This window comes from Hylobates moloch, unplaced genomic scaffold (genome assembly GCF_009828535.3).
Source record: "Hylobates moloch isolate HMO894 unplaced genomic scaffold, HMol_V3 SCAFFOLD_12, whole genome shotgun sequence".
Lineage (NCBI taxonomy): Eukaryota > Metazoa > Chordata > Mammalia > Primates > Hylobatidae > Hylobates > Hylobates moloch.
The window spans coordinates 52,560,713-52,587,213 of NW_026652287.1; the positions used below are offsets into that span (position 1 = coordinate 52,560,713).

The 26,501-nt window shown below is 50.1% G+C and overlaps 1 protein-coding gene across 19 annotated transcripts in view; it reads left to right on the forward strand.

Moving 5' to 3' along the window:
- GATAD2A (GATA zinc finger domain containing 2A) overlaps nt 1-26,501 on the forward strand; it is a 128,688-nt gene that overhangs the window by 35,938 nt on the left and 66,249 nt on the right. For 7 of the 19 annotated variants that reach the window (XM_058425098.1, XM_058425099.1, XM_058425097.1 and 4 more), the window contains one exon: nt 18,552-18,640. The exons of 11 other annotated variants lie outside the window; for them this stretch is intronic. Coding sequence is in view for 4 of the 8 variants with exons in the window: in XM_058425099.1 (XP_058281082.1) it covers nt 18,585-18,640 (56 nt within the window). In the remaining 4 variants the exon portion in view is untranslated. Of the gene's footprint in view, nt 1-8,062; nt 8,162-18,551; nt 18,641-26,501 lie in introns of those variants that run through there. One more of the 19 variants, XM_058425094.1, reaches the window with a different exon arrangement.

A 26,501-nucleotide genomic window follows, 5' to 3' on the forward strand; every position in this document is an offset into this window, starting at 1 on the left:
CTGCCTCCCAGGTTCAGGTGATTCTTGTGCCTCAGCTGCTCGAATAGCTGGGATTACAGGCACAAGCCACCACGCCCAGCTAATTTTTGTATTTTAGTAGAGATGGGGTTTTGCCATGTTGGCCAGGTTGGTCTCGAACTCCTGACCTCAAGTGATCCGCCTGCCTTGGCCTCCCAAAGTGCTGAGACAGGTGTAAGTCACCGCCCTGGATGATGCCTGCCTACATCTTTGGTAGAGGAAGTTTTCCCAGAGCCTTGGGAAGGATCCAGTCCTAGGACCGTCTCAGTCAGATTGTTCTCAGTGGTACAGTGGTTCAGGTTTGAGCCTGGGCCTAGGAGGTGGCTGACCTGGGTCTGGATTCCCATCTGACTTATTAACTGTGTGACCTTGGGTAACCATCTTGACTTTTTTTTTTTTTTTTTTTTTGAGACGGAGTCTCATTCTTGTCACCCAGGCTGGAGTGCAGTGGTGCGATCTCAGCTCACTGCAACCTCTGCTTCCCAGGTTCAAGCAATTCTCCTGCCTCAGTCCCCTGAGTAGCTGGGATTATAGGCGCGCACCACTATATCCAGCTAGTGTTTTTTTTTTTTTTTTTTTGAGACGGGTTCTCGCTCTGTCGCCCAGGCTGGAGTGCAGTGGTGTGATCTTGGCTCACTGCAAGCTCTGCCTCCCAGGTTCCCGCCATTCTCCTGCCTCAGCCTCCCAGGTAGCTGGGACTACAGGCGCCCACCACCACGCCTGGCTAATTTTTTTTTTTTTTTTGTATTTTTAGTAGAGACGGAGTTTCACCGTGTTAGCCAGGCTGATCTCGATCTCCTGACCTCGTGATCCGCCCGCCTTGGCCTCCTAAAGTGCTCGGATTACAGGCGTGAGCCACCGCGCCTGGCCCCATCTTGACTTTTTAAACCTTGGTTTTCTCCTCTGTCAGGTGTGGATATTGGCGGTAGTCCCTTGCGTGAAGTGCTGATAACGGTTTGGGTTCCATCGTGTGAAGTGTGGGTACGATGACAGTCCCTCGTGTGAGTGTGTGTATGATGACAGTACCTCGTTCTGTGGTTATGAGGATTAAATGAAATCAGGCATGTAACGTGTTGGCACATCGCCTGGCACCAAATAAAGAATTCAGTAATTGTTAGCCACTGTTTCCTCTTTCAGTAACAAAACCTCTTGTCAACATATTAGAGATAATTCTCCTGGTGTCCCCAAAGTTTTCAGAAGTGTGCTTTTCTCTAGCAGTTTGAATCCAGGTGCCTGGCAGTAACTTTCTCAGTTGAGGGTCAGGTCCTCCCCATCCTGCCCCAGCAGTGCCTGACGGACACTGGGGGAGGCCTGGACTGTGAGGATGCATGAGCAGCCCCATCCTGGGGACAGAGACAAGCAGGGCCTGGCTTGGCTGCATGTTAGTGCTGACATAGGGGTTAGGTAGGGCCTGGATCTGCTTGAGGTGGCTTGAGATAGAGGAAGGGAGGGCCAGGGAGGTGAGGGCAGCAGGCCTCCTTGGAGGAAGAGAAGGCTGGCCCAGTGAAAGCCAGTTGAATGGATGAGTGAACTAATGCCCCTGCCCCTATGGCCCTGCCCCTCCTTCCCCCTTCTGGCCTGTACTGTCCCTTCGCCTGTCCATACCAGTTAACCAGGGCATGTATTGCATGTAGTTTGGGTTGTCTAGGCAGTGCTGTGCTTCAGTGACACTTTGTGTTTGACTTGGGACCCTGACCACACTGAGAGCAGTGCGCTTCTCTGGGTTGGATGGCTGGGTTCTCAAGGACCAACAGTTTAGAATTGTGGAGGGTGGAGTGTGTGCCGGCCCTGTGTTGGCCTGCCTGCTGGCGTGAAGCATGATATGTGCAGCCACTCTACTGTGTGCGAGGGAAGAAAGACATCCTAGTCCATATTGGACATGGGCTCTGTGTGGGAGAGTTCAGCCTCTTGTGGGGCCCTGTCTTACTCTGGGGGTGACGCAGGTGAAGTCTGCTGAGGACCTAGCCTAAGGCTGCGTAGTCTGACAGATTTCTTCAGACCTTCTCTCTCTCTTTTTTTTTTTTTTTTCTTTTTGAGACAGAGTCTCACTGTGTTGCCAAGGCTGGGAGTATGCAGTGGCACAATCTTGGCTCACTGCAACCTCCACCTCCTGGGTTCAAGCAGTTCTCCTGCCCCAGCCTCCCACGTAGCTGGGATTACAGGCGCCCACCACCATGCCCAGCTAATTTTTGTATTTTTAGTAAAGATGGGGTTTCACCATGTTGGCTAGGCTGGTTTCGAACTCCTGACTTCAGGTGATCTGCCTTCCTTGGCCTCCCAAAGTGCTGGGATTACAGGCGTGAGCCACCACACCCAGCCAGATCTTCTTATTTTTAGGCAGCGATTCTAGTGAAATTTACATTGTTCCTTATAACACATCAGCATTTTCATACTGAAGCCTCTTCCCAGCAAGGAAAACGCCACTTGAGGCAGAAACAGCAAGGGTATTTCAAGGCTCTGGGATTGCTTGCTTCCCACCGCAGGAGGCAGGTGGTTTGGCCTTTGCTATCTGGCTCCTCTTGGAGCAGGGTTCCCCAGGTGCCAGCCCCCACCAGCACAGTTTTTCTCCCTGCTTGCTCCCACAAGCAGAACTTCTCCTAGCTGGCAGGGCCTCACGTCCACCTGGCACCTCCTTTCCCCAAGCCTGGGTGTCCGTTCTGTGACATCTAAGACTTCAGGGAGGCATTGCTTCCTCCATCTTGGCCTCAGTTTATCCTGTAAGGGCTGGGATAGTGGTGAGGACAGTTGACAGTTCTGTGAAACACTGAGGAGCCCTTGCTGTTCTTGCATCTTCCAATCCTACTTTTATTGTCTGATACTGTACATTGTTGAGGAGGTGTGGAGTATGTGTACAGCCTTGCATTTCTCTATTCTTTTTGTTTGTTTGTTTGTTTGTTTGTTTTTGAGATGGAGTCTGGCTCTGTCACCCAGGCTGGAGTGCAGTGGCGCGATCTCGGCTCACTGCAAGCTCCGCCTCCCCGGTTCACACCACTCTCCTGCCTCAGCCTCCTAAGTAGCTGGGACTACAGGCGCCCACCACCACGCCCGGCTAATTTTTTGTATTTTTAGTAGAGACAGGGTTTCACTGTTTTAGCCAGGATGGTCTTGATCTCCTGAACTCGTGATCCTCCCGCCTCGGCCTCCCAAAGTGCTGGGATTACAGGCATGAGCCACCGTGCCCTGCCTTTTGTTTGTTTTTGAGATAGGATTTCCTTCTGTCACCCAGGCTGGTGTGCAGTGGCACAAAAATGGCTCACTGGAGCCTTGACTTCCTGGGCTTAAGTGATCTTCCCACCTCAACCTCCCGAGTGACTGGGATTGCTGGTGCGCACCACCACACCCAGCTAATTTTAAAATATTTTGTACAGACAGGGTCCCACTGTATTGCCTAGGCTGTTCTCAAATGCCTGCGCTCAAAGCAGTCCTCCTGTCTGTCTCCCAAAGTGCTGGGGTCACAGGCATGAGCCACCACACTTGGCTCATTTCTCTCTTAACTGGCGTATGAGATTCGCTGATAGATGATTTTGCCATTGTTGTAGTTTCTTTTTTTTTGAGACGGAGTCTCGCTCTGTCACCCAGGCTGGAGTGCAGTGGCGCAATCTCGGCTCACTGGCAAGCTCCGCCTCCCGGGTTCACGCCATTCTCCTGCCTCAGCCTCCCGAGTAGCTGGGACTACAGTAGGCACCCGCCACCACGCCCGGCTAATTTTTTTTGTATTTTTAGTAGAGACAGGGTTTCACCGTGGTCTCGATCTCCTGACCTCGTGATCCACCCGCCTCGGCCTCCCAAAGTGCTGGGATTACAAGCGTGAGCCACCGCGCCCGGCCCATTGTTATGGTTTCTTCGTTCATACTTTGCAGCATTTCAGTCATCACATGCTTTTTGTGATGGCTGTGGTGCATAATCAGTTTGTGGCGGTGATGAAGCTTCTGGGACTAAGAACGAGCTTGTTGGCCTGGTTCTTGGGCAAGGCCCTGAGAGTCCTGGGCTGAATGCCCCCCTGAGCTGACCACGTGGCCTTAGCCAGGGCCATTGGTGCCATGGCGTGGTTGGTGGATGGTTCCAGCCAAGTCTGGGAATTTACCGAATTGACTGTTTGATTTGGCAGCTGATGGTCAGAGAAATTCAATTCTGCCTCTTAGTAAAGGAAGCTTGGTGGATTTCTAGAATTCTTTGTTGTAGAGGGGGTTGGGGATGGCGTGGGCAGAATGAATTCGAAGTGTGGGGGCTTGAGGTCTGCCAGGCCCTCCCACTTGCCCTAAACGGGATTTGGAGGTGTCTGGAAGGTTGTGGGTGGACAGCACTGATCTTGCTGCTTGGCCAGTTGTTCCCCAGCCACTCTGGATTTGGATCTAGGTGGACCCTATGGTATCCTAGAAACTACCTTTATCTTCTTTTCTTTTAAGAAACAGTGTCTTGCTCTGTCATCCTGGCTGGAGTGTAGTGGCATGCTCATGGGTCACTATAACCTTAAACTTCAGGGCTCAAGTGATCCTTCCACCTCAGCCTCCCGAGTAACTTGGGACTACAGGCATGCGCCACCACACCCAGCTAGCTTTTAAATTTTTTATAGAAACAGGGTCTCACTATTTTGCTAGGGCTGGTCTTAAACTCTTGGGCTCAAGTGATCCTCCCACCTCAGCCTCCCAAAGTGCTAGTATTACAGGCATGAGCCTCTGCACGTGGCTTTGTAAGTTTTTGTTGTTGTTTTTGATATAGGGTCTTGCTCTGTTGTCTAGGCTGGAGTGCAGTGGCGTGATCTTGGCTCACTGCACCCTCCACCTCCCAGGCTCAAGTGATTCTCCTGCCTCAGCGTCCTGAGTAGCTGTGACCATAGGCATGAGCCAGCATGCCCAGCTAATTTTTGTATTTTTTGTAGAGACGGAGTTTTGCTATTTTGCCCAGGCTGGTCTTGAACTCCTGAGATCAAGAGGTCTGCCCCCCTCAGCCTCCCAAAGTGCTGGGATTACAGGTGTGAGACACTGTGCCTGGCCTCCACTGAGTTTTTAAATTTTTTGTAGAGATGGGGGGGGGTCTCTATGTTGCTCAGGTTGGTCTCGAACTCCTGGGCTCAAGTGATCCTCCTGCCTCGGCCTCCCAAAATGCTGGGATTACAGGCATGAGCCATCATGCCTGGCCTGGCGCTTTACTTTTGACCCTGTGACACACCTGTGGTTGGGGTCTGGGGCCTCAGAGGCAGCGACTGTGCTGTGCGTTGGTGAAGGAAGCATCCTCACCTTTCCAGGAGGTTGCCCATATGACAGGTTAGGTGTTGTTCCTGCTTGAAAAACAAACTTAAGCTAGGTGTGGTGGCTTGTGCCTGTAATCCCAGCACTTTGGGAGGCTGAGGCAGGAGGATTACTTGAAGCTAGGAGTTTGAGACCATCCTGGGCAACATAGTGAGATCCCATCTCTACAAAAAATAAAGAAGGTGTGGTGCAGTCATTGACACCTATAATCCCAGCCCTTTTGGAGGCCAAAGTGGGAGGATTACTTGAGGCCAGGAGTTTGAGACTAGCCTGTGCAACAATTAAAAAAAAAAAAAAACCCAAACTTGAGAAAACTTGCCATAAGAATAGAGTAACTGGAGGTTTTATTTCTTGTTATAAAGTGAACAAAACCCAGCCACTGACCATAAAGGTAATACAATTGGTTGAAATATTGCAGTGTGGGGAGGCTACTTGGGTGGCAATTTGTTGGGGACAAGGATGGCTGTCATCAGAACCTTCTGTGTGCATTCTCCTACGATGGAGGCAGTGTCTTCTGCCAGATGGAGCCTTTTGGGATCCTCCCAAATTTTTCTATTTTGACCGGTCCTGGCCATTTGGCTATTCCCTCCCCTCCCCTTTATTAGAGTCATCCCAAGAGGACTCTGTGCTTTGTGGTCACAGGTCACACAGGTGCATGTGCAAAGGAGACGGCCTGTTTAGAGGTGAATGAGGTGGGAGCCCCAGATAGTCGTTTACCCCCTTTCCCCTTACTCTATTCAGGAGCACTTGACCAAGCCATAATTAGCATGCTTTGCACATTTCCAATCTGAAATGATTGGCAAAGAAATGTCCGCTCTCTTGTTCCAGTTGGGTACCTCAGGGGGGGTCACTGAGTATTTTGTTTTTCACCCAGCATCTGTGGACTCAGCTACACACCGGCCTGGCAGACAGCTCCCCAATGCAGCAACTCCCATGGGCCTGGCTTAGCCTACAGGGTAGGCAGGCTTGGAGCTCAGAACTTGACGAGGGGGGACATAGTGGTTTTCTTTTTCTTTTTTTTTTTTTTTTTTTTGAGACAAGGTCTGGTTCTGTTGCCCAGGCTGGACTGCAGTGGCTCAGTGTCTACTCACTGCATCCTCTACCTCCTGGGCTTAAGGTATCTTCTCATCTCAGCCTCTAGTGTAGCTGGGACTACAGGTGCTCTGCCATGCCCGGCTAATTTTTGTATTTTTTGTAGGGATAGGGGTTTTGCTATGTTGCCCAGGCTGGTCTCGAACTTGTAAGCTCAAGCAATCCATCCACCTCGGCCTACCAAAGTGCTGGGATTACGGGCATGAGCCACTGCACCTGGCCCCTGCAGACATAGTGGTTTTCTTTTTAATGACGTTAATTAGTAGGGGCACTATGGGTGGGTTGTCTGGAGTCTCCCTTGTCTAGAGTTAGATGTGATGGGAGCTCAGGGCTCATACCTAGCCATGGGTCCATGTAAGTCTCCCTGTGTCTAGCTTGGGTGCTCCAGGGAGTGGATTTGGGATGTCTTTGGCTTCTATTCCACAAACTTAGAGGAAAAGTTTGTACCCAAGATGAGCTAGTCATCTCCATTCACACAACAAGCATTCCTTGGCTTATGGCTGTGAGACAAGGCTAGAGTTCCTGGGAGGTAGAGTTCTTCTGCAGCTGAGAGCTGGGATCAGGCCGGCAGACTTGTCCATCTGTGGCATAATGTGTGGATGCTGCTGTTATCTCACCATTCCGTGTGTTTCCACTGCTTTTTAATTTAATTTTTATTTTTTTGAGATAGAATCTTGCTCTGTTGCCCAGGCTGGAATACAGAGACGGGATCTTGGCTCACTGCAACCTCCGCCTCCTGGGTTCCAGTGATTCTTGTGCCTCAGCCTCCCGAGTAGCTGAGAGTACAGGCATGCAGCACTACCCCTGGCAAATTTTTTTTTGTATTTTTAATGGAGATGGGGTTTCACCATGTTGCACACACAGGTCTCAAACTTCTGGCCGCAAGTGATCTACCTGCCTCAGCCTCCCAAAGCGCTGGGATTATAGGCGTGAGCCACTGCGCCTGGCCTCCAGTGCTTGCTTTATGCAGCTTATTTGAGAAGCGGAGGGAAGGACTAGTTGGTAGTGAAGCACGCCAGTGGCAAGGCTGAGCTGGGGAGCAGAGTTTCAGAACCATGCTTTGTTTGGTGCCATGGGTATACCAGGCTTATGGGCTTTTTTTCTGTACAGACTTTGGCCCCACAGGGTGACTGATGTGTGTAGCTCTGCCTTGAGGACATTATGCTGAGTAAGAGAAGTCAGGCTCAAAAAGACACACTTGTGATTGCACCTATATGAGGTTCCTAGACTCTCAAATTCTTAAAGACAGAAAGAGGAAGGGGGGTTGCCAGGGGTTGAGGGCAGAGAGATGAGAGTGAGTATTTAATGGGGATAGAGTTTCAGCTGGGGAAGATGGAAAAGTTCTGGAGATGGATGGATGATGGTTGCACAACAGTGTGATTGCACCTAATGCCACTGAGCTGTGAACTCAAAATGGTTAAGATGTAAATTTTGTGTACGTTTTACCACAATTAAAAAAATTGAACCTTTCTGAATTCAGAAATATTCTATACCTTTATGACGACATGTATTCTGTCCTCTCAGAATTAGCTTGGGGACAAAGGGACAAAGGCACACACACCCATTGCCTATCTTGTGCTAAGTACTGGGGGGTGTTAAAAAAAATGCACGTGGTTCTAGAAGGCTCTTAATGACATCATCTTGGGATCACAATGTTGGATGCAGATATTCTATGGGTTTTCTTCAGTCCCTGGACAGGTGGGGTCATCCTAGGACCCCTGAAATCTTTAGGGGATTTAGGGAGAAACAGTGTCCAGGAACATCTGAGGTCTCTGTTCCCGTGCATTGCTTGGGGATTGAAGGTATTTCTTTCTTTCTTTCTTTTTTTCTTTTTGAGATGGAGTCTCATTCTGTCACCAGGCTGGAGTGCAGTGGTGTGATCTTGGCTCACTGCAACCTCTGCCTCCCGAGTTCAAGCGATTCTCCTGCCTCAGCCTGCTGAGTAGCTGCGACTACAGGCATGCGTCACCACACCCAGCTAATTTTTGTATTTGTAGTAGAGACATTTTTAGTATTTTTAGGTTTCAACATGTTGGCCAGGATGGACTCGATCTCCTGACCTCATGATCCACCTGCCTTGGCCTCTCAAAGTGCTGGGACTACAGATGTGAGCCACCGTGCCCAGCCTCGAAGGTATTCCTTATTTTCCTATATCTGTTTGTCAGTGAGTTTCCTTTAATACAGCAGTGTGTTGGTATTTTTATTTTTACTTTTATTTCGAGACCAGTTCCTAGATCCTCAGTATTAGCAGAGAAGTCATTTCCTCTTTTGTTCTTGAAACATTTTCTTCTGGTGTCCTTTAATACTGCAACACATCAGGCATCTGAAATACTAAACACTTAAATGTTTCAGACACTTCCTAAGGCCTCAGTGTCATCTGCACATAGACATTTGGTTTCTGGGCATTTAAGATCTGGGGTCGATAGGCAGTTTAGGACTGCTGCGTGCACTGCCCAGGCAGCTGCTGGGAGCCTGGGTGGAAACAGTAAGAGGAGCATCCAGATAGAGGTGGCAATATTTTGAGGAACAACATTAATCATAGTAATAAAAGAAAGAAGTAGTTGCTTCTGTTTGAGAAGCTGCCTGGTGCCAGGGCCTGTCGCTGGGTTCTCAGGATGGTCTGGAGGCCTGAGGTGGGTTCCATGCAGGCAGGCAGGCTCCCCGGGAGGGCACTGGGCCCAATGTTTAACTGCCAGGAGAGCCAGGCTGGGCAGAATGTGCTAGGAGGAAGCTCGTGAGCATTTGGGATGGTTTGGAGGGAGGCCTGGAGTGCCAGGAAGGGAGAGGGGTGTGGTGCTGGAGTCTGAGCTTTCCAGAGGGCAGGGCTCTGGACCCTCATGAGAACCGTGAGTGGGGTTTTAGGGTGGGACACAGCCTCTGCCATAAGAAAGGAGACGGGGAGTGCAGAGTGTGGGCGCTACTGACACTGGGGCAACTCTCAATTCTCAGTGGTGACCTGAGGGAAGCCCTTCAGACACAGGGTCCCCACAGCTTCCCAAATAGCATGCCAGGGGTGGGGCAGGAGGGGGGCATTGGCCCTGCCCTGAAGCCCTGGACTCACCCCAGGGGCTGTGCCATGCCCATGGCTGTAGTCTTGCCTATCTCCATGTGGCTTCTTCCTGGCGCTGATTAACTATTTTAATTAAATACAGCATTTGTATGTTTTTTTTTTTTTTTGCCTCCAGCCGGTGGTAGAAACCTCTTGGTTGGGTCCTGACAACTCGTGGAGGTCCCCATTTTGTAGTCTCCTCCTCCGTGCCCATGTGGGTGTTAGATGAGGTGATGCGCAAGCACCTTGTGTCCATGGAGCGTGGAGCCTTTGGGAAGTGGGATGCTCGATTTCAGGTAGCAAGTTTCAGCAAAAAGTTCCAGCATCGTCCATGGTGAGGGGCTGGGTGGGAGAGCTTGCCTGAGTAACAGGTGCTTGAACCCAAAGGATGAGTGGGAGCTAGGAGGGGCTCTCCTGGCCGTGGGAACGGTGCGTGCAAAGACCTGGCACGGGGAGTAGGCAGGCGTGCTGGGTCTGAGGAATTGAGAGGAGGCCAGGTGGTTGGAGCGGGAGCATGGAACGCGTATGCTCCTTCACGTGCACGTAGCGCTCTTGCATCTGAAGTGGGCCGGGCCTTGAAGGCTGTGGTGAGGTGCTGTGACGCTGGGGGGACCTGGGAAATTAAGAAGGGCTCTGCTGGTTTATTATGGGGAGCAGAAGATGGTGGAAGTGGAAGACAGCCAGTAAATGCTTTAGGCTGCTGGCCTGCCCCTGCCTGTCTCCTCCCTCAAGGAGGCTGTGGTTCCCATGGCTGAGGGAGGAGACAGGCAGGGGCAGACCAGGGGCCTACAACATGTACTTGCTGTCACCGTAATGGGAATCTCAGTTTGAGAGCAGAGGTGGGAACTCCAGCCTCTAGCGTCAGCTCTGGTTGCCAAGGATGGGCTTGTGTGGCCAACCTCACGATTGGGTCTTGGTCCTCCCGGGGCTGATTCTCTGCATCTCTAGTCTGCCAAGTCATACTCTTCCCCACAGAGGGTTGATGGGGCTCTGTGCCTTGGGGAGAGCAGGGACTGCTCAGGGACCGACCTGAACACCTCCTCAGTGTGCCTCTCCCCTGACTTCTTGGCGGCAGCTTGCTGCTGTGGCTAGGGCTACCTCTGTCTTTTTACTGAGTAGCTCACTGGGCACAGTTTCTTCCTGATCCCCCTTCAAATCTCAGTATTGGGATTTGGGCCTTATGGTCTCTGTTGTTAAAGGTGGAAACAGCCATAGACAGTGTGTTCTTGAGTACTGACATGGCTGTTTCCCAGAAATACTTTATTTACTAAGACAGGTGGCAGGCAGTAGTGTGCTGACCCCAGACTGAAAAACTGGATCTGTGGCCCCTGCTAATTCTTCTCCAGCCAGCCAGCACACGGTAGAACAGCCTGACATCTGGGCTTCCTCAGGATGATCTGCTGTTGCCTTGCTTCAGTTTTTTCTTTCCTGATTGAGCTGGGGACTTCCCCACATTGAAAGTTTGATGGGACCATTAGCAAAGAGGGGCTGGGTGACCCTGTGAAGGGGGCATTCAGTTTGTGCAGGACCTAGGAGAGGGTCGGCAGAAGGTGAACGGTGTTGTTGGGTTTCACCTTGTATGTTGTTGGCCATGTCATGTTCCCAGGATTGGACTGGAGCCAAGCTGTGTTTGGATGCAGAACTAGTTGAAAAATTCTAGAGACAGCACAAGTTTTTGGTGACTACAGATGGTGATAGGTCAGTGGGTCTGGGACCAGGGAAGGGACAGCGGGGCTTCCTAGGGGCACCTGATAGAGCCCATGCTTCTGGATCAGGTGCTGACAGCCCCAGAGACACCATCACAGTACCAGCCATGAGTGCCGCAACCGCAGCATCCCCATGGAACCAGAGTTCCCCAGCTGGTGGCCAGTGTCAGGCCATGTGTCCTTTCCTCAAATTAAAAGGACCTCGCTAGCCTGAGCTTGAGAGGATAAAATGGCAAGAAAGGACTTCTGTTGCCCAAAGTGCAGTGACTTGATTTCATGTAAATTGCCATAGCTACCTTCTCACCAAGGCTGATCTTCCCTCAGTTTGAGAAGTCCTTGTGTTTGGGTGGGTTGTACGGTAGGGGTGTGTGTGTGTGTGTGTCTGTGTGTGTGTCTGTGTGTAGTACCCAGGTGCAAGGTCAAATCCAAACCATAATGATTTATCAAGGGAGTGGAAGCGTCTCTTATGAGCTGGTAATTGTGCACTTAAGGGTTACTTGATACTGCTTTAAATGTATGGGTTGGAGATAAAAACAGTAAAAGCTCTCTGAACTCAGCCAGTGCGGGGTGGATGGCAAAACAGTCCAAATGGTAGATTAGTGGAAAGCGATTACAGTGTATTTTCAAGAAATGCTGGTAGTTGTGATCATGCTAAGTGGTCTTCTGCTTGGTCTCCTCCTCTGTGAATCTTGCACTGACTGTATTGCAGGGCTGCTGCAGTGGGCTTCTCAGATCAGCCCCTTCTCTTTCAGGGTTAAACTATCCCTGCTCGTCCGTTCAGTAAGTATTTATTAAGCGGCTGGGCGCAGTGGCTCACACCTGTAATCCCAGCACTTTGGGAGGCTGAGGCAGGTGGAACACAAGGTAAGGAGTTTGAGACCAGTGGGGCCAATATGGTGAAACCCCGTCTCTACTGAAAATACAAAAATTAGCTGGGCATGGTGGTGCGTGCCTGTAGTCCCAGCTGCTCGGGAGGCTGAGGCAGGAGAATTGTTTGAACCCAGGAGGCAGAGGTTGCAGTGAGCTGCGATCGCGCCACTGCACTCCAGCTTGAGCAACAGAGCAAGACTTGGTCTCAAAAAAAAAAAAAATTTTATTAAGCACCAGTTATGTGTCAGACACTGTTGTAGGTGCTTGAACTAAAATCGAGCATCAGGCAGATACCCCTGCCCTTGTGGTGTGTACGTTATTGCTGGGTGAGAAAGTTCATCGGCAACACAGTAGCTGTGTTGTGTGGAGTGTAGGAGGGGCGGTGCTGTGGAAGAAGAGGAGCAGGGCCAGGGGATGGTGGGCCTCTGTGAGGAGACCTTTGAGCAAAGGCAGGGGTGGTGAGGGATCACATGGAGGGGTTAATTTTTTATTTTTATTTATTTTGAGATGGAGTTTCACTCTTGTTGCTGAGGCTAGAGTGCAATGGCACGATCTCAGCTCACCACAACCTCCACCTCCCGGGTTCAAGTGATTCTCGTGCCTCAGCCTCCCGAGCAGCTGGGATTACAAGCTTGCGCCACAACGCTTGGCTAATTTTATATTTTTAATAGGGACAGGGTTTCTCTATGGTGTCCAGGCTAGTCTTGAACTCCTGATCTCAGGTGATCCACCTGCCTCCATTTCCCAAAGTGCTGGGATTACAGACGTGAGCCACTGTGCTCGACAGTAAGTTTTGTTTTTGTTTTTGTTTTTTGAGACGGAGTTTTGCTCTTGTTGCCCAGGCTGGAGTGCAGTGGCACAGTTTCAGTTCACTGCAACCTCTGCCTCCCAGGTTCAAGCGATTCTCCTGCCTCACCCTCCCAAGTGCCTGGGATTACAGGCATGTGCCACCATGCCTGGCTAATTTTGTATTTTTAGTAGAGACGGGGTTTCGCCATGTTGGCCAGGATGGTTTCGAACCCCTGACCTCAAGTGATCCACCCCGCCTCAGCCTCCCAAAGTGCCGAAATTACAGGCATGAGCCACCGTGCTTGGCCGACAGTCGTTTTTTAAAGGTCGTTTTCAATTTGGGATGCAGATTGAATAGTTAATTGATTGATAAATGACAGAACTAGGATTTTGTTTAACATAAAAAGACCTCAAAGTGGGGAGGGTCCCAGTGTGTTGGAGGCACGGCCAGGAGGCCAGTATGGCTGGAACAGAGTGAGCAGGCTGAAGTGGGGATGGGATGCTTGGGTCTGCAGGCAGTGTGTGGGCCTCTGGGGTTAGGAGAGGATGGGCTTCACTCTGAGTGAACTTTGAGTCCAGGAGTTTTGGAGACCTCCATCCCAGTAGAGGACAGTGTGGCCAGTGGAGGTGTGAGGAGTGGTTGGGCTCCAGATATATTTAATGGCAGAACCAACAGGCTTTCCTGATGGACTGGATGGTGGGTGGAGTCTGCCCAAGGGGACAACTCCAAATTTTAATCACTGTGAAAACGGATTTGCCACAAGCTGGCTTTGAAAACAGTGGTAGAGTGTAAAAGAAGTTACCTTAAGATTTCTTGCCAGTTGCACTGTAGGTATGATGTACTGTTTGTTGTGATTTGACCTTCCTCCACCACCCCCCGCCCCAGGAAGATGTGATCTTGTGCATCTTGTGTTCATGCAGAGTAGGGTACTTGGATCTTTGTCAAGTATCAGTGATCCACATATGTGCATCTATTCTGTGAGTCAGTCTGCTTGTCTTTGTGTCCATATCATACTGTCTTGATGTAGCTTTATGTTAAATCTCAAAATCAGTTGGGGTAAGTCCTCCAAATTTGTGCCTGTTTTTCCAATTGTTTTCATTATTCTATGTCTGTTGCACTTCCATGTAGATTTTGGAATCAGTTTGTCATTTCTTCAAACCATCTGCTGGGAATTTTTGATTGAGACTGCATTGAATCTATAGATCAATTTGGGAGAGAATTGATACCTTCTGACCCATGAACAAGACACATCTCTTCATATACTTCGGTTTTCTTTTATTTTTCTTTTTTTGTTGTTGTTTTGAGATAAAACAGTGTTTTACACAAGTGAGACTATTGTGATTGATTCATGCAAACAGCAACTTTAGAAACATCTTTTTTTTTTTTGGGTTAAAGAGTTTGAATACTTCTTTTTTTTCTTTCTCTTTTTTTTAAATTAAATTTTATTTTTTTTTTGCACACAAAACAATAAACATTTTCTAAAAGTACATACGAACAAAAAGATGCATATCAAACATATTAGGAAGGTTGCACATGGGAAGATGGGGAATAGAAATGGGGGGTGGGAATTAAAGAAAATAAATGAGAGAGGGACTTTGTATGGATCAATGATAATAACTCAATCCTCTATTTGACAAAGAAGAAGGAGAAGGAAGAGGAAGAAAAAGAAAGTGGGATAAAGGATCAGAAAGGGAGGAAAATAGAAAAAATTAGAGTATGACTCCAGGGTAGACCTGTTTTGTTGTCGCTTGGTTCGTCGGTTGGTTTGACAGTTGTATTTTTCATGTGTTTCGCCATGTTGGCCAGGCTGGTCTCGAACTCCTAGCCTCAAGTGATCAACCCGCCTCAGCCTCCCAGAGTACTGGGACTACAGGCGAGAGCCACCACGTCCAGCCCCCACATTGCTTCTGGCCTCTGTGGTAGACCTCCCAGACGGGGCGGCCGGGCAGAGGCGCTCCCCACATCCCAGACGGGGCGGCCGGGCAGAGACGCTCCTCACTTCCCAGACGGGGCGGCCGGGCAGAGGCGCTCCTCACTTCCCAGACGGGGCGGCTGGGCAGAGGCGCTCCTCACTTCCCAGACGATGGGCGGCCGGGCAGAGGCGCTCCTCACTTCCCAGACGGGGCAGCTGCGCAGAGGCGCTCCTCATTTCCCAGACGGGGCGGCCGGGCAGAGGCGCTCCTCACTTTTTCCCAGACGGGGCAGTCGGGCAGAGACGCTCCTCACTTCCTAGATGGCGTGGCGGCCGGGCAGAGGGGCTCCTCACTTCCCAGACGGGGCGGCCGGGCAGAGGCGCTCCTCACATCCCAGACGATGGGTGGCCGGGCAGAGGCGCTCCTCACTTCTTCCCAGACGGGGCAGCCGGGCAGAGACGCTCTTCACTTCCCAGACGGGGCGGCCGGGCAGAGGCGCTCCTCACTTCCCAGACGGGGCGGCCGGGCAGAGGCACTCCTCACTTCCCAGACGGGGCGGCCAGGCAGAGGCGCTCCTCACTTCCCAGAAGGAGCGGCCGGGCAGAGGCGCTCCTCACATCCCAGAAGGGGCGGCTGCGCAGAGGGGATCCTCACTTCCCAGACAGGGCGGCTGGGCAGAGTCGCTCCTCACATCCCAGACGATGGGCGGCCGGGCAGAGGCGCTCCTCACATCCCAGACGATGGGCGGCCAGGCAGAGACGTTCCTCACTTCCTAGACGGGGTGGCGGCCGGGCAGAGGCGCTCCTCACCTCCCATACGGGGCGGCTGGGCAGAGGAGCTCCTCATAACCCAGACGATGGGCGGCCAGGCAGAGACGCTCCCCACCTCCCAGACGGGGCGGCTGCCGGGCAGAGGCTGCAATCCCAGCACCCTGGGAGGCCAAGGCAGGCGGCTGGGAGGCGGAGGCTGCAGCGAGCCAAGACCACGCCACCGCACTCCAGCCCGGGCAACACCGAGCACTGAATGAGCGAGCCTCCGTCTGCAGTCCCAGCACCTCGGGAGGCCGAGGCGGGCAGAGCACTGGAGGTCAGGAGCTGGAGACCAGCCTGGCAGAGATGGCGAAACCACGCCTCCAGCCAAAGGAGAAAAACCAGGGAGGGGTGGTGGCGCGCGGCGGCAATCCCAGGCAGCCCGCGGGCCAGGGCAGGAGAATCACGGGAGCCGGACGCAGGGAGTCTGCAGCGAGCCGAGTTTACTGCAGCCTGGGTCACCGAGGGAAGAGAGAGAGAGAGAGAGAGAGAAAGAGGAAGGAAGGAAGGAAGGAAGGAAGGACATCTTTTAAACATGTTCAGAGAGTGTATAACATACAACAGAAATTGACGAGAAGTGTAACACTAAAATAAAATTATTCTCATTTATTACTGCAGCTAGTACTTCCCCATACCCCCCCCCCCCCCTTTTTGAGACAGGGTCTTGCTCTGTTGCCCAGGCAGGAATGCAGTGGCATAGTCACGGCTCACTGCAGCCTCCTGGGCTCAGGTGATCTTCCCACCTCAACCTCAGAAGTAGCTGGGACCTCAGGTGCACGCCACCACACCCAGCTAATTTTCAAAATTTTTTTTTGTAGAGATGGGGTTTTGCCATATTGGCCAAGCTGATCTTGAACTACTAAGCTCAATTGATCTGCCTGTCTTGGCCTCCCAAAGTGCTGGAATTACAGGAGTAAGCCACTGTGCCCGGCCTTCTTTCAGTTTTCTTGTTTCATTGTAGTTTCTTTATCCTTAAGTATTTCACCTTTTTTGTGCTAAGGTAGATGACTTTTTTCAGGTTTTGAGTTCTGATTGGTTGGTGCCTGTGTGTAGAAACACAGCTGATTTTTTATATATAGACCTTGATCCTGCAGCAGAACAGCACAGGACAGCTGCTTCTGAGGCTTCCCACCCTCGGGGCAGAGAGGCCTTGGATTGGCAGATGCAAAATAATTAGGACTAACGCTGCCCATTGGGTTTCTCAGCTTGAGTGGGGCTAAAAAGAGTGGCAGAAAGGGTTCTTCCTGAGGAGCTAGCGCTGTGCCTCATTTAGGAGGTGCCTAAAGGTCTTTCCATAGAGTTCACTGGTGGTGTCCCCATCCTTATTTTTGCAAGTTCTCCTGTGGGAGTGTTTCTCGCCATCCATCAGCTGTGAATTGCTGTGAACCTAGTTTAAAAATAAAGGTTTCGTATCAGAGCAAGCTCCTGGTAGTCATGTGGGTGCAAAGAATGACAATAGAGGTGATGTTGACAGTATTTGGCAAGCTACAACTGACAGAACTGCTTGGGAGTCTGGGATTTGGCTGGTTCTTAAGGTTCAGCCTCTGGCCCATAGCCCTGGACGTCTGACGATACAAACCGGAAGTGGAAGTCCGAGGCATTCTCTCTATGACCTTGGAAGAGAAGTTCCTGAACATTGTTGAGCGTTAGTTTTCCTGTCTGTAAGACAGGCAGCCTCTTTTCTCTCTGGACAGCATTCCATGGGGACGACCATGACCTTTGGTTTTGGAGGTGAAGCCCTCTCAGTCTGGAGAGTGAATTCTGCCCATTCCCAGGCACATCATGCCCTCATCTTGAGGATAAACCTAGCACTGCCTTCACCAGGAATGGTGGCTGGTTTCCCTGGGGTCCATGACAGAGAACATGATGGTGAGGAGGTTACATGGGGAGAATGAGCCCTGGGTGCTGCCTGTGTGCTCTGTGACTCTGGGCAAGTTCCTGAAGATCAGACACATCGTGATGATCCCTTATCTGTAAAATGGGCATGATCCAGGAACCTGCCTCTATGGTTGCCTTGGGGATTCAGAGATGCTGTGTGAGCACAGTACCTGGAACATACTCCTAAGTACCTATTAAATGTTAGGTTTCTGGGTTGTTTTTTGAGACAGGGTCTCACTCTGTTGCCCAGGTTGGAGTGCAGTGGTGGGATCTTGGCTCACTGCAGCCTCAACCTCCCAGGCTTAGGTGATTCTCCCACCTCAGCCTCCCAAGTAGCTGGGACCACAGGCACACGCCACCACACCTGGCTAATTTTTGTATTTTTTGTAGAGACAGAGTTTCACCATGTTGCCCGGGCTTGTCTCAAACTGCTAGGCTCAAGCAGTCCTCCTGCCTTGGCCTCCCAAAGTGTTGGGACTACAGGCGTGAGCCACCGTACCTGGCCTATTTCTGTTTTTAATGTCATTACTATTATAATAAAAACCTTGGGCTGGGCACGGTGGCTCATGCCTGTAATCCTAGCACTTTGGGAGGTCGAGGTGGGTGTATCGCCTGAGGTCAGGAATTTGAGACCAGCCTGGCCAACATGGCAAAACGCCGTCTCTACTAAAAATACAAAAATTAGCCGGGCATAGTGGTGGGCGCCTATAGTCCCAGCTACTCGAGAGGCTGAGGCAGGAGAATCATGTGAATCCAGAGGGGCAGAGGTTGCAGTGAGCCGAGATCGTGCCACTTCACTCCAGCCTAGGCATAAGAGCAAAACTCTGTCTGGGTTGGGGGGAAAAATTTGAACCATTTATCTGTATTCAGTAGATGAAAGATAAAAATAATTGTATTTCATCGTGTGACTGCTTTTTATGTCACCATCTGTATTGGTGAAGACGGTGTCTGGTATGTTGGCATTTATTGGTTAGCACTGTATTGTTTCATACCTCAGAGATCAGTAGAAATTTGTTTCCTCCGACTGTCCCCGTTGTGGAAGGTAGCTGAGGCAAAACTCTGGAAATCTGAAATTTCGCTATGTAATTCCAGGGGTTAGAGACATTTTAGAAATGCCAATATGTTCCAGAAACCTTGCTTAGAAACACAGTGTTTCTTTCTCTGTCCTTTGCTTTAGGTTGGTCAGCACGTTGTCTCAAGTAGCCTTTTGATGTCACTGTGGCCGTGGCCAGCTGGTAGGACCAGCACCCCATACCCCAAAGCCAGGTGAGTGCTTGGGGTGTAGTGTCTGTGGAGGGAAGGTTCCACGCATCCAGCAGGCTTCGGTCAGCTTTTTGGACACTTTAAAGTGAGTGCTGCTTCAGCCACCTCCTAGAGAAGATGGAGGGAGGCAGGCCCCCTGGGATCACACACTGTGCGGTCTGTATGGGGCTGCCTGACCCGTCCCTTCAGGCCTCAGGAAAAAAGAAACCATTCTAATTGGTCATTCATTTGAAAACCCTAGGTCTAAATAAGATGAGCCTGTCCTCTCTGAGGGGCAGGGGCAGAGGATAATCCTGGCCAGTGGCCTTTGCCCTCTGGCCATTCCCATGATTTCCCAGCACTGATAGATGCCGTTAGACTTTTTCCTTATTCACCGCAAAGCCCAGGGCCCCGCACTGGTTCTTGGAGCTGGTTGCCCTTACCTTCCCTCGTGCCTCATGGCAAAGCTGAGCTGCCCCCGCTGCGTGGAGCTCTTAGACGGAGACTGTCAGGAGCTGTCCAAACCTACCAGGGCATTGCTGGGTACCTTGGATTTTCTCTGTTACCATCAAGCCTGGTCAGCGACGTTTTGGCCCAAGGCTACCTACCTGGAGAAGAATGCAGAACTGAAAGATGTCTTAGAACTTGGAGGCAGCCCCTGGGTCAGCTGCTCCATTTTATAGACGGGGACACACATGGGCCAGAGTTGGCAGGTGACTTGCCTAGGGGTTCATGCCCCATCAAACAGGATCTTGTCGGCCATGCAGTGTGAGATGTGGCTGCTCTGCTGACCATGGCACAGAACAAGTGTTGCGGTCAGTTTTGTGAGATTTCAGCTCTTCATATGGCAAGAAAATATGGGCATAGTCAGGTAATTCTGTTGTCAGGAAAACATTTCCAGAATGTTCTCCAAACAAAATGAAACTTTCGTGGTGCTTACATTTTTATTTTTTATGTTTTGAGACAGGGTCTCACTCTATCAGCCAGGCTGGAATGTAATGGCATGATCATAGCTCACTGCAGCCTCAAACTCCTGGGCTCAAGCGATCCTCCCCGCCTCAGGCTCCTGAATAGCTGGGAATACAGGCGTGTGCAACCACACCCAGCTAATTTTTGTATTTTTTGTAGAGACGGAGTTTGCCGTGTTGCCCAAGCTGGTCTTGAACTCTTGGCCTCAAGCGATTCTCCCGCTTTGGCCTCCCAAAGTGTTGGGCATACAGGCAAATTACACCCAAAAAATTTTTTTGAGGTATAATTTGCATACCATACAATTCACTCATTTAAAGTGTACAGTTCAGTTTTTTATATATTTTCAAGAGTTCTACAATTACCACCTTTATTTAATTCCAGAACATTTTCATTATCCCAAAAGGAAACAGCATACTCATTAGCAGTCACTCCTCATCTCCCCCTCCCCTTTCTCCTGATGACCTCTAATCTACTTTCTGTCTCTGTTGATTTGCCTGTTGTGGACATTTATTGTAAATGGACTCTTAACACTTGTGTAAGTGGCCTTTTGTGTCTGTCTTCTGTTAGCGTGTTTTTGAGGTTCATCCACATTGTAAGCATGAATCAGTGCTTCTTTCCTTTTTATGGCTGAATGATATTCCATTATGTGGATGAACCACGTTTTGTTTATCCATTCGTTCATTGATGGACATTTGAGTTGTTTCTACTTTTTTAGTTATTGTGAATAGTGCTGCTTTTAACATTCGTGTACAAGCTTTTGTTTGAATACCTGTGTTGTGTTTTTCTTAGTATATACTTAGGGGTGCAGTTACTGGATCATATGGTAACTGTTAATCTTTTTTCAGGAATTGCCAGACTGTTATCCATGGTGCCTGCACTATTTTACGTTCCCTGACACTTACACAGGGCTCTCAAACTCTTTGGAGACAAGTTCAGACTCAAAGTCTGTGCCAGTTTCCTACGGAGAGTTGAGACTTGTCAGAGCCTATTACCTGGTGCTGTTATGCTGTAACTACTATTTGGGGGATGTCAGGCATTGACAGAAACAGAGGGGAGGACTAGGGACTCAGAGTCACAAAGCCACATGGCTCTCATCATGTTTGCTCACCTCCTTTTTGGAGACAGGGTCTTGCTCTGTCACCCAGGCTGGAGTGCAGTGATGTGTTCATGGCTCACTGCAGCCTTAACATCCTGGGCTCAAGCGATCTACCTCAGTTTCCCAAGTAGCTGGGACTACCGGGTGCGGGCCACTGTGCCCAGCTTGAGCTCACCCCCTTTGTTGAGGGGGAAGCACCCACAGCCAGCCTAGGGAATCGAGTGACTGCCTCTTGTCCTGCAGCCCAGGGCATTGTTTGAGGGCAGTAGGGCTGGCTTTGGTTTCTCCCAGGCCCCAGGCTGGGTACCCACCCCTCTGCCTGGCCCTTTCTTAACTCAGAAGCACATGGTCTGAGCAGTAGGTACTTGTTCAATGAATAAATGAATGGAGGAAACCTCCCTCTTCTCTGTTGCCAGCCAGCAGGGAAGACCTAGCCATAGCATTCAGGCAGTCAGTTTTGGAGTTCAGAAGGGAATTTCCAGAGGCCACCCCAGGTTTTCCTTTGGCCTGTGCTTGAAGGGACTTGATAGAAAAGGACAGTCTATAAACAGTCGTGGCACACGATACTTAGTGGTCAGATAGGCGGAAGCCACCTCTGAATAATTATTTCTTCAGGACTTATAAATGTGTCAGCTTGTGTGCACTTTTTGTTGTGGGTATGTAAGACAGCCCAGCATATTGATTGATTTTAGGTTTTCTCCACAAAATGCGAGTTTCACCCACTCTTGGGTGTGTCTCACTCAGCACTAGCCCACACTTGCTTTCAGTGGAAATTATGGACTGTGATCGGCTGGGGTGTCCCCATTCCTGTCACCCAGGACCACATGGGCACAGCGGAGGGGAGCAGGGCCGGAGGAGGGCTGGCCCTCAATGTGCCCAGCAGCTCCTTCCCATGTCTGAGGCACACAGTCTACACACAGCTCCCATTTGTGTGTACATTTATTCTTATGGGCACAGGGGCAGTCTTGCCTGCTCATGGACTTGGTGTCTGCCCTTGAATTTGGCCTGTCAGGTCCTCTTTGTTAAGCAGGCACACACTGCCTAGTGCTGGGTGTTAAGGATCAAAAAATGGGTGTGACTGTAGAAAAACAGATTGCATCACAGGACAGGTAATGGCACATGGGCCTTGACCAAAGGTGTGAATGATGCTCAGTCTTTCTAATATAAGAATCCTGCACGTTGGAGCACCACCAAGACATTTCTGACTTTTCGGTTGGCAAGCATCTGGAGTAGACACTGTTCTAGTGGTGGGAGTCAGGTAGTGCCGTGGTAGTTGCTTTTGGAATTCACAATTCCTCTCAGGGGTATTTGCAACATCTAGCAAAAGGACAAGTGGCCAGGCGCGGTGGCTCACTCCTGTTATCCCAGCACTTTGGGAGGCTGAGGCGGGTGGATCATTTGAGGTTAGGAGTTCGAGACCAGCCTGGCCAACATGGTGAAACCCCATCTTTTCTAAAAGTACAAAATTAGCTGGGTGTGGTGGTGCACGCTTGTAATCACAGTTACCCAGGGAGGCTGAGGCAGGAGAATCGCTTGAACCCAGGAGGCAGAGGTTGCAGTGAGCCAAGATCATGCCACTGCACTCCAGCATGGGTGACAAAGTGAGACCCTATCTCAAACAACAACAACAACAACAAAAACCAAAGACATGTGTTTACTCTTTGCTCCAGCAAATCCACTTCTGGAAATGTATCCAAAACATGATCAGAAATAAGGAAGGATTGTGACAAAGACTGTGTTCGTTACAACTCTCCGGAAACAAACAAAGCTGGGAATGACTTAGATGTGTCAGTGGTCAGACTGGGCAACTTGTGGTGGTGGCTCTGTCTGCAGGGTGGTGCCTGAGCCCCTGAGTGAAGGGAGGAAGCAGTAGGTGATGTCTTCTTCATTTGTGGTGGTGACGGGATTTCTAGTTGAAATGACAAGCAGAAAAAAGAACAGTGTAAAGGAAGAAGAGATGGAGTGTGCTGTCACTTACCTAAGGAAAGGTGGGGGGATTTGCTCATTTTATTTTTATTTTTATTTATTTTTTATTTATTTATTTATTTTTTTTTTTGAGATGGAGTCTCGCTCTGTCGCCCAGGCTGGAGTGGAGTGGCGTGATCTCAGCTCACTGCAAGCTCCACCTACCAGGTTCACGCCATTCTCCTGCCTCAGCCTCCCGAGTAGCTGGGACTACAGTAGGCGCCCGCCACCACGCCCTGCTAATTTTTTATATTTTTAGTAGAGACGGGGTTTCACCATGGTCTCGATCTCCTGACCTCATGATCTGCCCACCTCGGCCTCCCAAAGTGCTGGGATTATAAGCGTGAGCCACCATGCCCAGCTGCTCATTTTATTTTTATAAACCATAAAGGAACCGCATTGCCACCTCCAGGAGAAGGGATGGAGAGGGCACTGGGAGACTTTTTCACGTGTCCTTTCTTTGTAGCATCATGTATGTGCTTTACATAATTATAAAACAAAAGCCAAGTGGTGGCAGTGGAAGGGGAAGCAATCCCTTAAAAACTAAAGACAAAAATGAATGAATCTAGGTACATGTCAGTTGTGACACACACTGGTGACTTAACCTCTCAGAACTTATTTCCAATAACTTTAAAACATAGTAGTTTGACCGTAAATGTTTTAGCGAGATACCCAATAAATGCAAACAAATTTCTTTCCTTCCCTTTCCTTCCTTCCCTTCCCTTCCTTTCCTTCCTTCTTTCCTTCCCTTCCTTCTGTTCCTTCCCTCCCCTCACTCTGTCACCCAGGCTGGAGTGCAGTGGTGCGATCTCGGCTCACTGCAACCTCTGCCTTCAGGTTTCAAGTGATTCTCCTGCCTCAGCCTCCCGAGTAGTTGGGATTACAGGCGCCTGCCACCATGCCCGGCTATAAACAACTTTCTTAAAATCTTCAGCTGTTTTTTGGAATCCTGGTTTTGGTTTCAGGGTAACAATATTAGCATTATTCCTGTTATATATTGTAGGAGAAAACAAGTAATTAATGTCATTAAGAACCAAAATTTTCCACACAAAAGAAAAATGCAATAAAAACCCAAAGCACTAGCTTTTTGTTTTTATTTTTTTTTTGGTCAGGGTCTTGCTCTGCCACCTAGGCTGGAGTGCAGTGGCGTGATCATGGCTCACTGCAGCCTCCAGCAGCCCTTCTACCTCAGCCTCCCAAGTAGCTGGGACAACAGGTGCACCACCATGTCCAGCAAATTTTTAAATTTGGGTTTTTTTTTTTTTAAGACGGAGTCTCGCTCTGTCGCCCAGGCTGAAGTGCAATGGCGCGATTTCGGCTCACTGCAAGCTCCACCTCCCAGGTTCATGCCATTCTCCTGCCTCAGCCTCCCCAGCAGTAGCTGGGACTACAGGCACCTGCCACAACGCCTGGCTAATTTTTTGTATTTTTAGTAGAGACAGGGTTTCACCGTGTTAGCCAGGATGGTCTCTATCTCCTGACCTCGTGATCCACCCGCCTCGGCCTCCCAAAGTGCTGGGATTACAGGCGTGAGCCACCGTGCCTGGCCTGGTTTTTGTTTTTTGAGACAGAGTTTCGCTCTTGTTGCGCAGGCTGGAGTGCAATGGCATGATCTCGGCTCACCACAACCTTTGCCTCCTGGGTTCAAGCGATTCTTCTGCCTCAGCCTCCTGAGTGGCTGGGATTACAGGCCTGCATCACCACGCGTGGCTAATTTTGTGTTTTTAGTAGAGATGGGGTTTCTCCATGTTGGTCAGGCTGGTCTCAAACTCCGACCTCAGGTGATCCTCCCGCCTCAGCCTCCCAAAGTGCTGGGATTACAGGTGTGAGCCACTGCACCTGGCCAAGACCTGAAGTACTTTAAGTAAAACACTTAATTCTCATTCGGCATCGGGAACGTGGTAATTGTGTAAGACACACTGGGGTTGTATCAGAAGGACCCACAGGGGCCCTGCTGGCATGGGTGGGACAAGTGAGAGTGAACAAGAACGAGGAGCCCCTGAGTTAGATGTGTTAAAAATCCAAGGCTGACTGGATGCCGTGGCTCACACCTGTAATCCCAGCACTTTGGGAGGCTGAGGCAGGTGGATCATTTGAGGTCAGGAGTTCAAGACCAGCCTGGCCAATATGGTGAAACCCCGTCTCTACTGAAAATATAAAAATTAGCTGGGCGATAGTGATGCACGCCTGTAATCCCAGCTACTGGAAAGGCTGAGGCAAGAGAATTGCTTCAGCCTGGAAGGCGGAGGTTACAGTGAGCCAAGATCGCGCCAGTGTACTCCAGTCTGGGCAATAGAGTAAGACTCTGTCTGACAAAAAGAAAAACCTAAGGGTTTAAGCTGGCTGTGGTCAGGCACACCTGCCATCCTAGCTGTTCCGGAGGCCAAGGCCATAAGATTGCCTGAACTCAGGAGTTTGATTCTAGCCTGGGCAATGTAGCAGGACCCCCCAAGCTGAAAAAAAAAAAAAAAAAACCCCATAGTTTCTTATTGGTGCTTAAAGGACAAGGAAGAAACTCACTGGCCCCCTTTGGTAGGAGTTAGAGAGCTAGCTCGTTTTGAAAATGGGTAGAGGGAAAGCAACAGGCATTTTTCCTGCATCTTCTCTGTGGGCTGCACACTCCAGGAACAAGAGTGTGGGTGAGGGCAAGGCTCCCTCGCGGGGCAGTTGCTGGCCCACAGAACTGCCTAGGGTGACAGGGATGCTCTACACCGTCTCCCCTGCGTGGTGTTTAACATAGCATGACTGAGGACGCCGAGTTTAATTTTGTCTATTTAAATAGCCACATGTGGCTAATGGGCAGCACAGCTATTGATGTGTTTTAGCAAATTAATATGAAATGACAGAATTTTAAGTTTATTGCAGGCACCTAGTGAATTGAGGGGTTCCAGACTGTGAGGTCCAGACAGTGATTTTCCCTAGCTGCTAGCCCCCAAGGAGGGTGTCCTGTGCTTCCACAGGGACACGCACTCACCAAGCCTCAGGGTCTAGTTCATGAGAAACTGGGGGTATGTGGACTTATGCCACAGGGACGCCATTTGCAAAACCAACAATGGGAAACAGGGCAAGCATCCTAACTGTTTCTGAGCATATGATTGTGTCAGTAAGGGGACCTGTGGATTTCAGCCAAATGTGACTCCAACAAAGACGGAAGATCGTTTGTGAAATTGTCAAAGGTGGGATCACAGTTTTGTGGTCATGCTTGTTGTGTAGAGATAAATACTGACCCCTTTAGCACAAATGCATGTTTCATAGGATTTGCTTTCTGGAAGCTAGTGGGAGAGAGAAGGAGAAAGGAGCGGCATGTGGAGGACACAAGGGTGGTCCCCGATGGCCGTGGACCTGGGTGGTAAGCACCTGCAGTTAATCACACCATTATCTACTCTGTGGGTGGATTTGAAATTGTCCTTAATGAAAAGTGTGAAAATTGGGCTTGGCCCAGGTCTTAGGGAGCTTTATGACTGGATCATCTAGAAGAGGGGAAATGGCCATTTATAAAAGCTGAGGTAGAGGCCACTTGGGGGTAGTTTAGGAGGCCACTTGGGGGTAGTTTAAATTCAAGCAGAAAACCGTGAGCAGAGACTGGAATTGCCAGAAGGGACTGTGGCCTGTCAGCCCACCAGACGGCCTCTCTTACACACTCTTATTTTCTATAATTACAACACTCACAGCTACCCTTCATGGAGCCCTCAGGAAGTGTTAGCAATAAAGTGGGTGCTGTTCCCATTTTACAGGTGAGGAAGCTGAGGCCCTTGAGGGTGAATCAGGCTTTCTGGCTTTGACCGGACAGCTGAGGGCAGCTTCCGCAGCATGAGCTTCTGGGCCTCCTTCCTGTCCCCTCCCTGCTCAGTACCT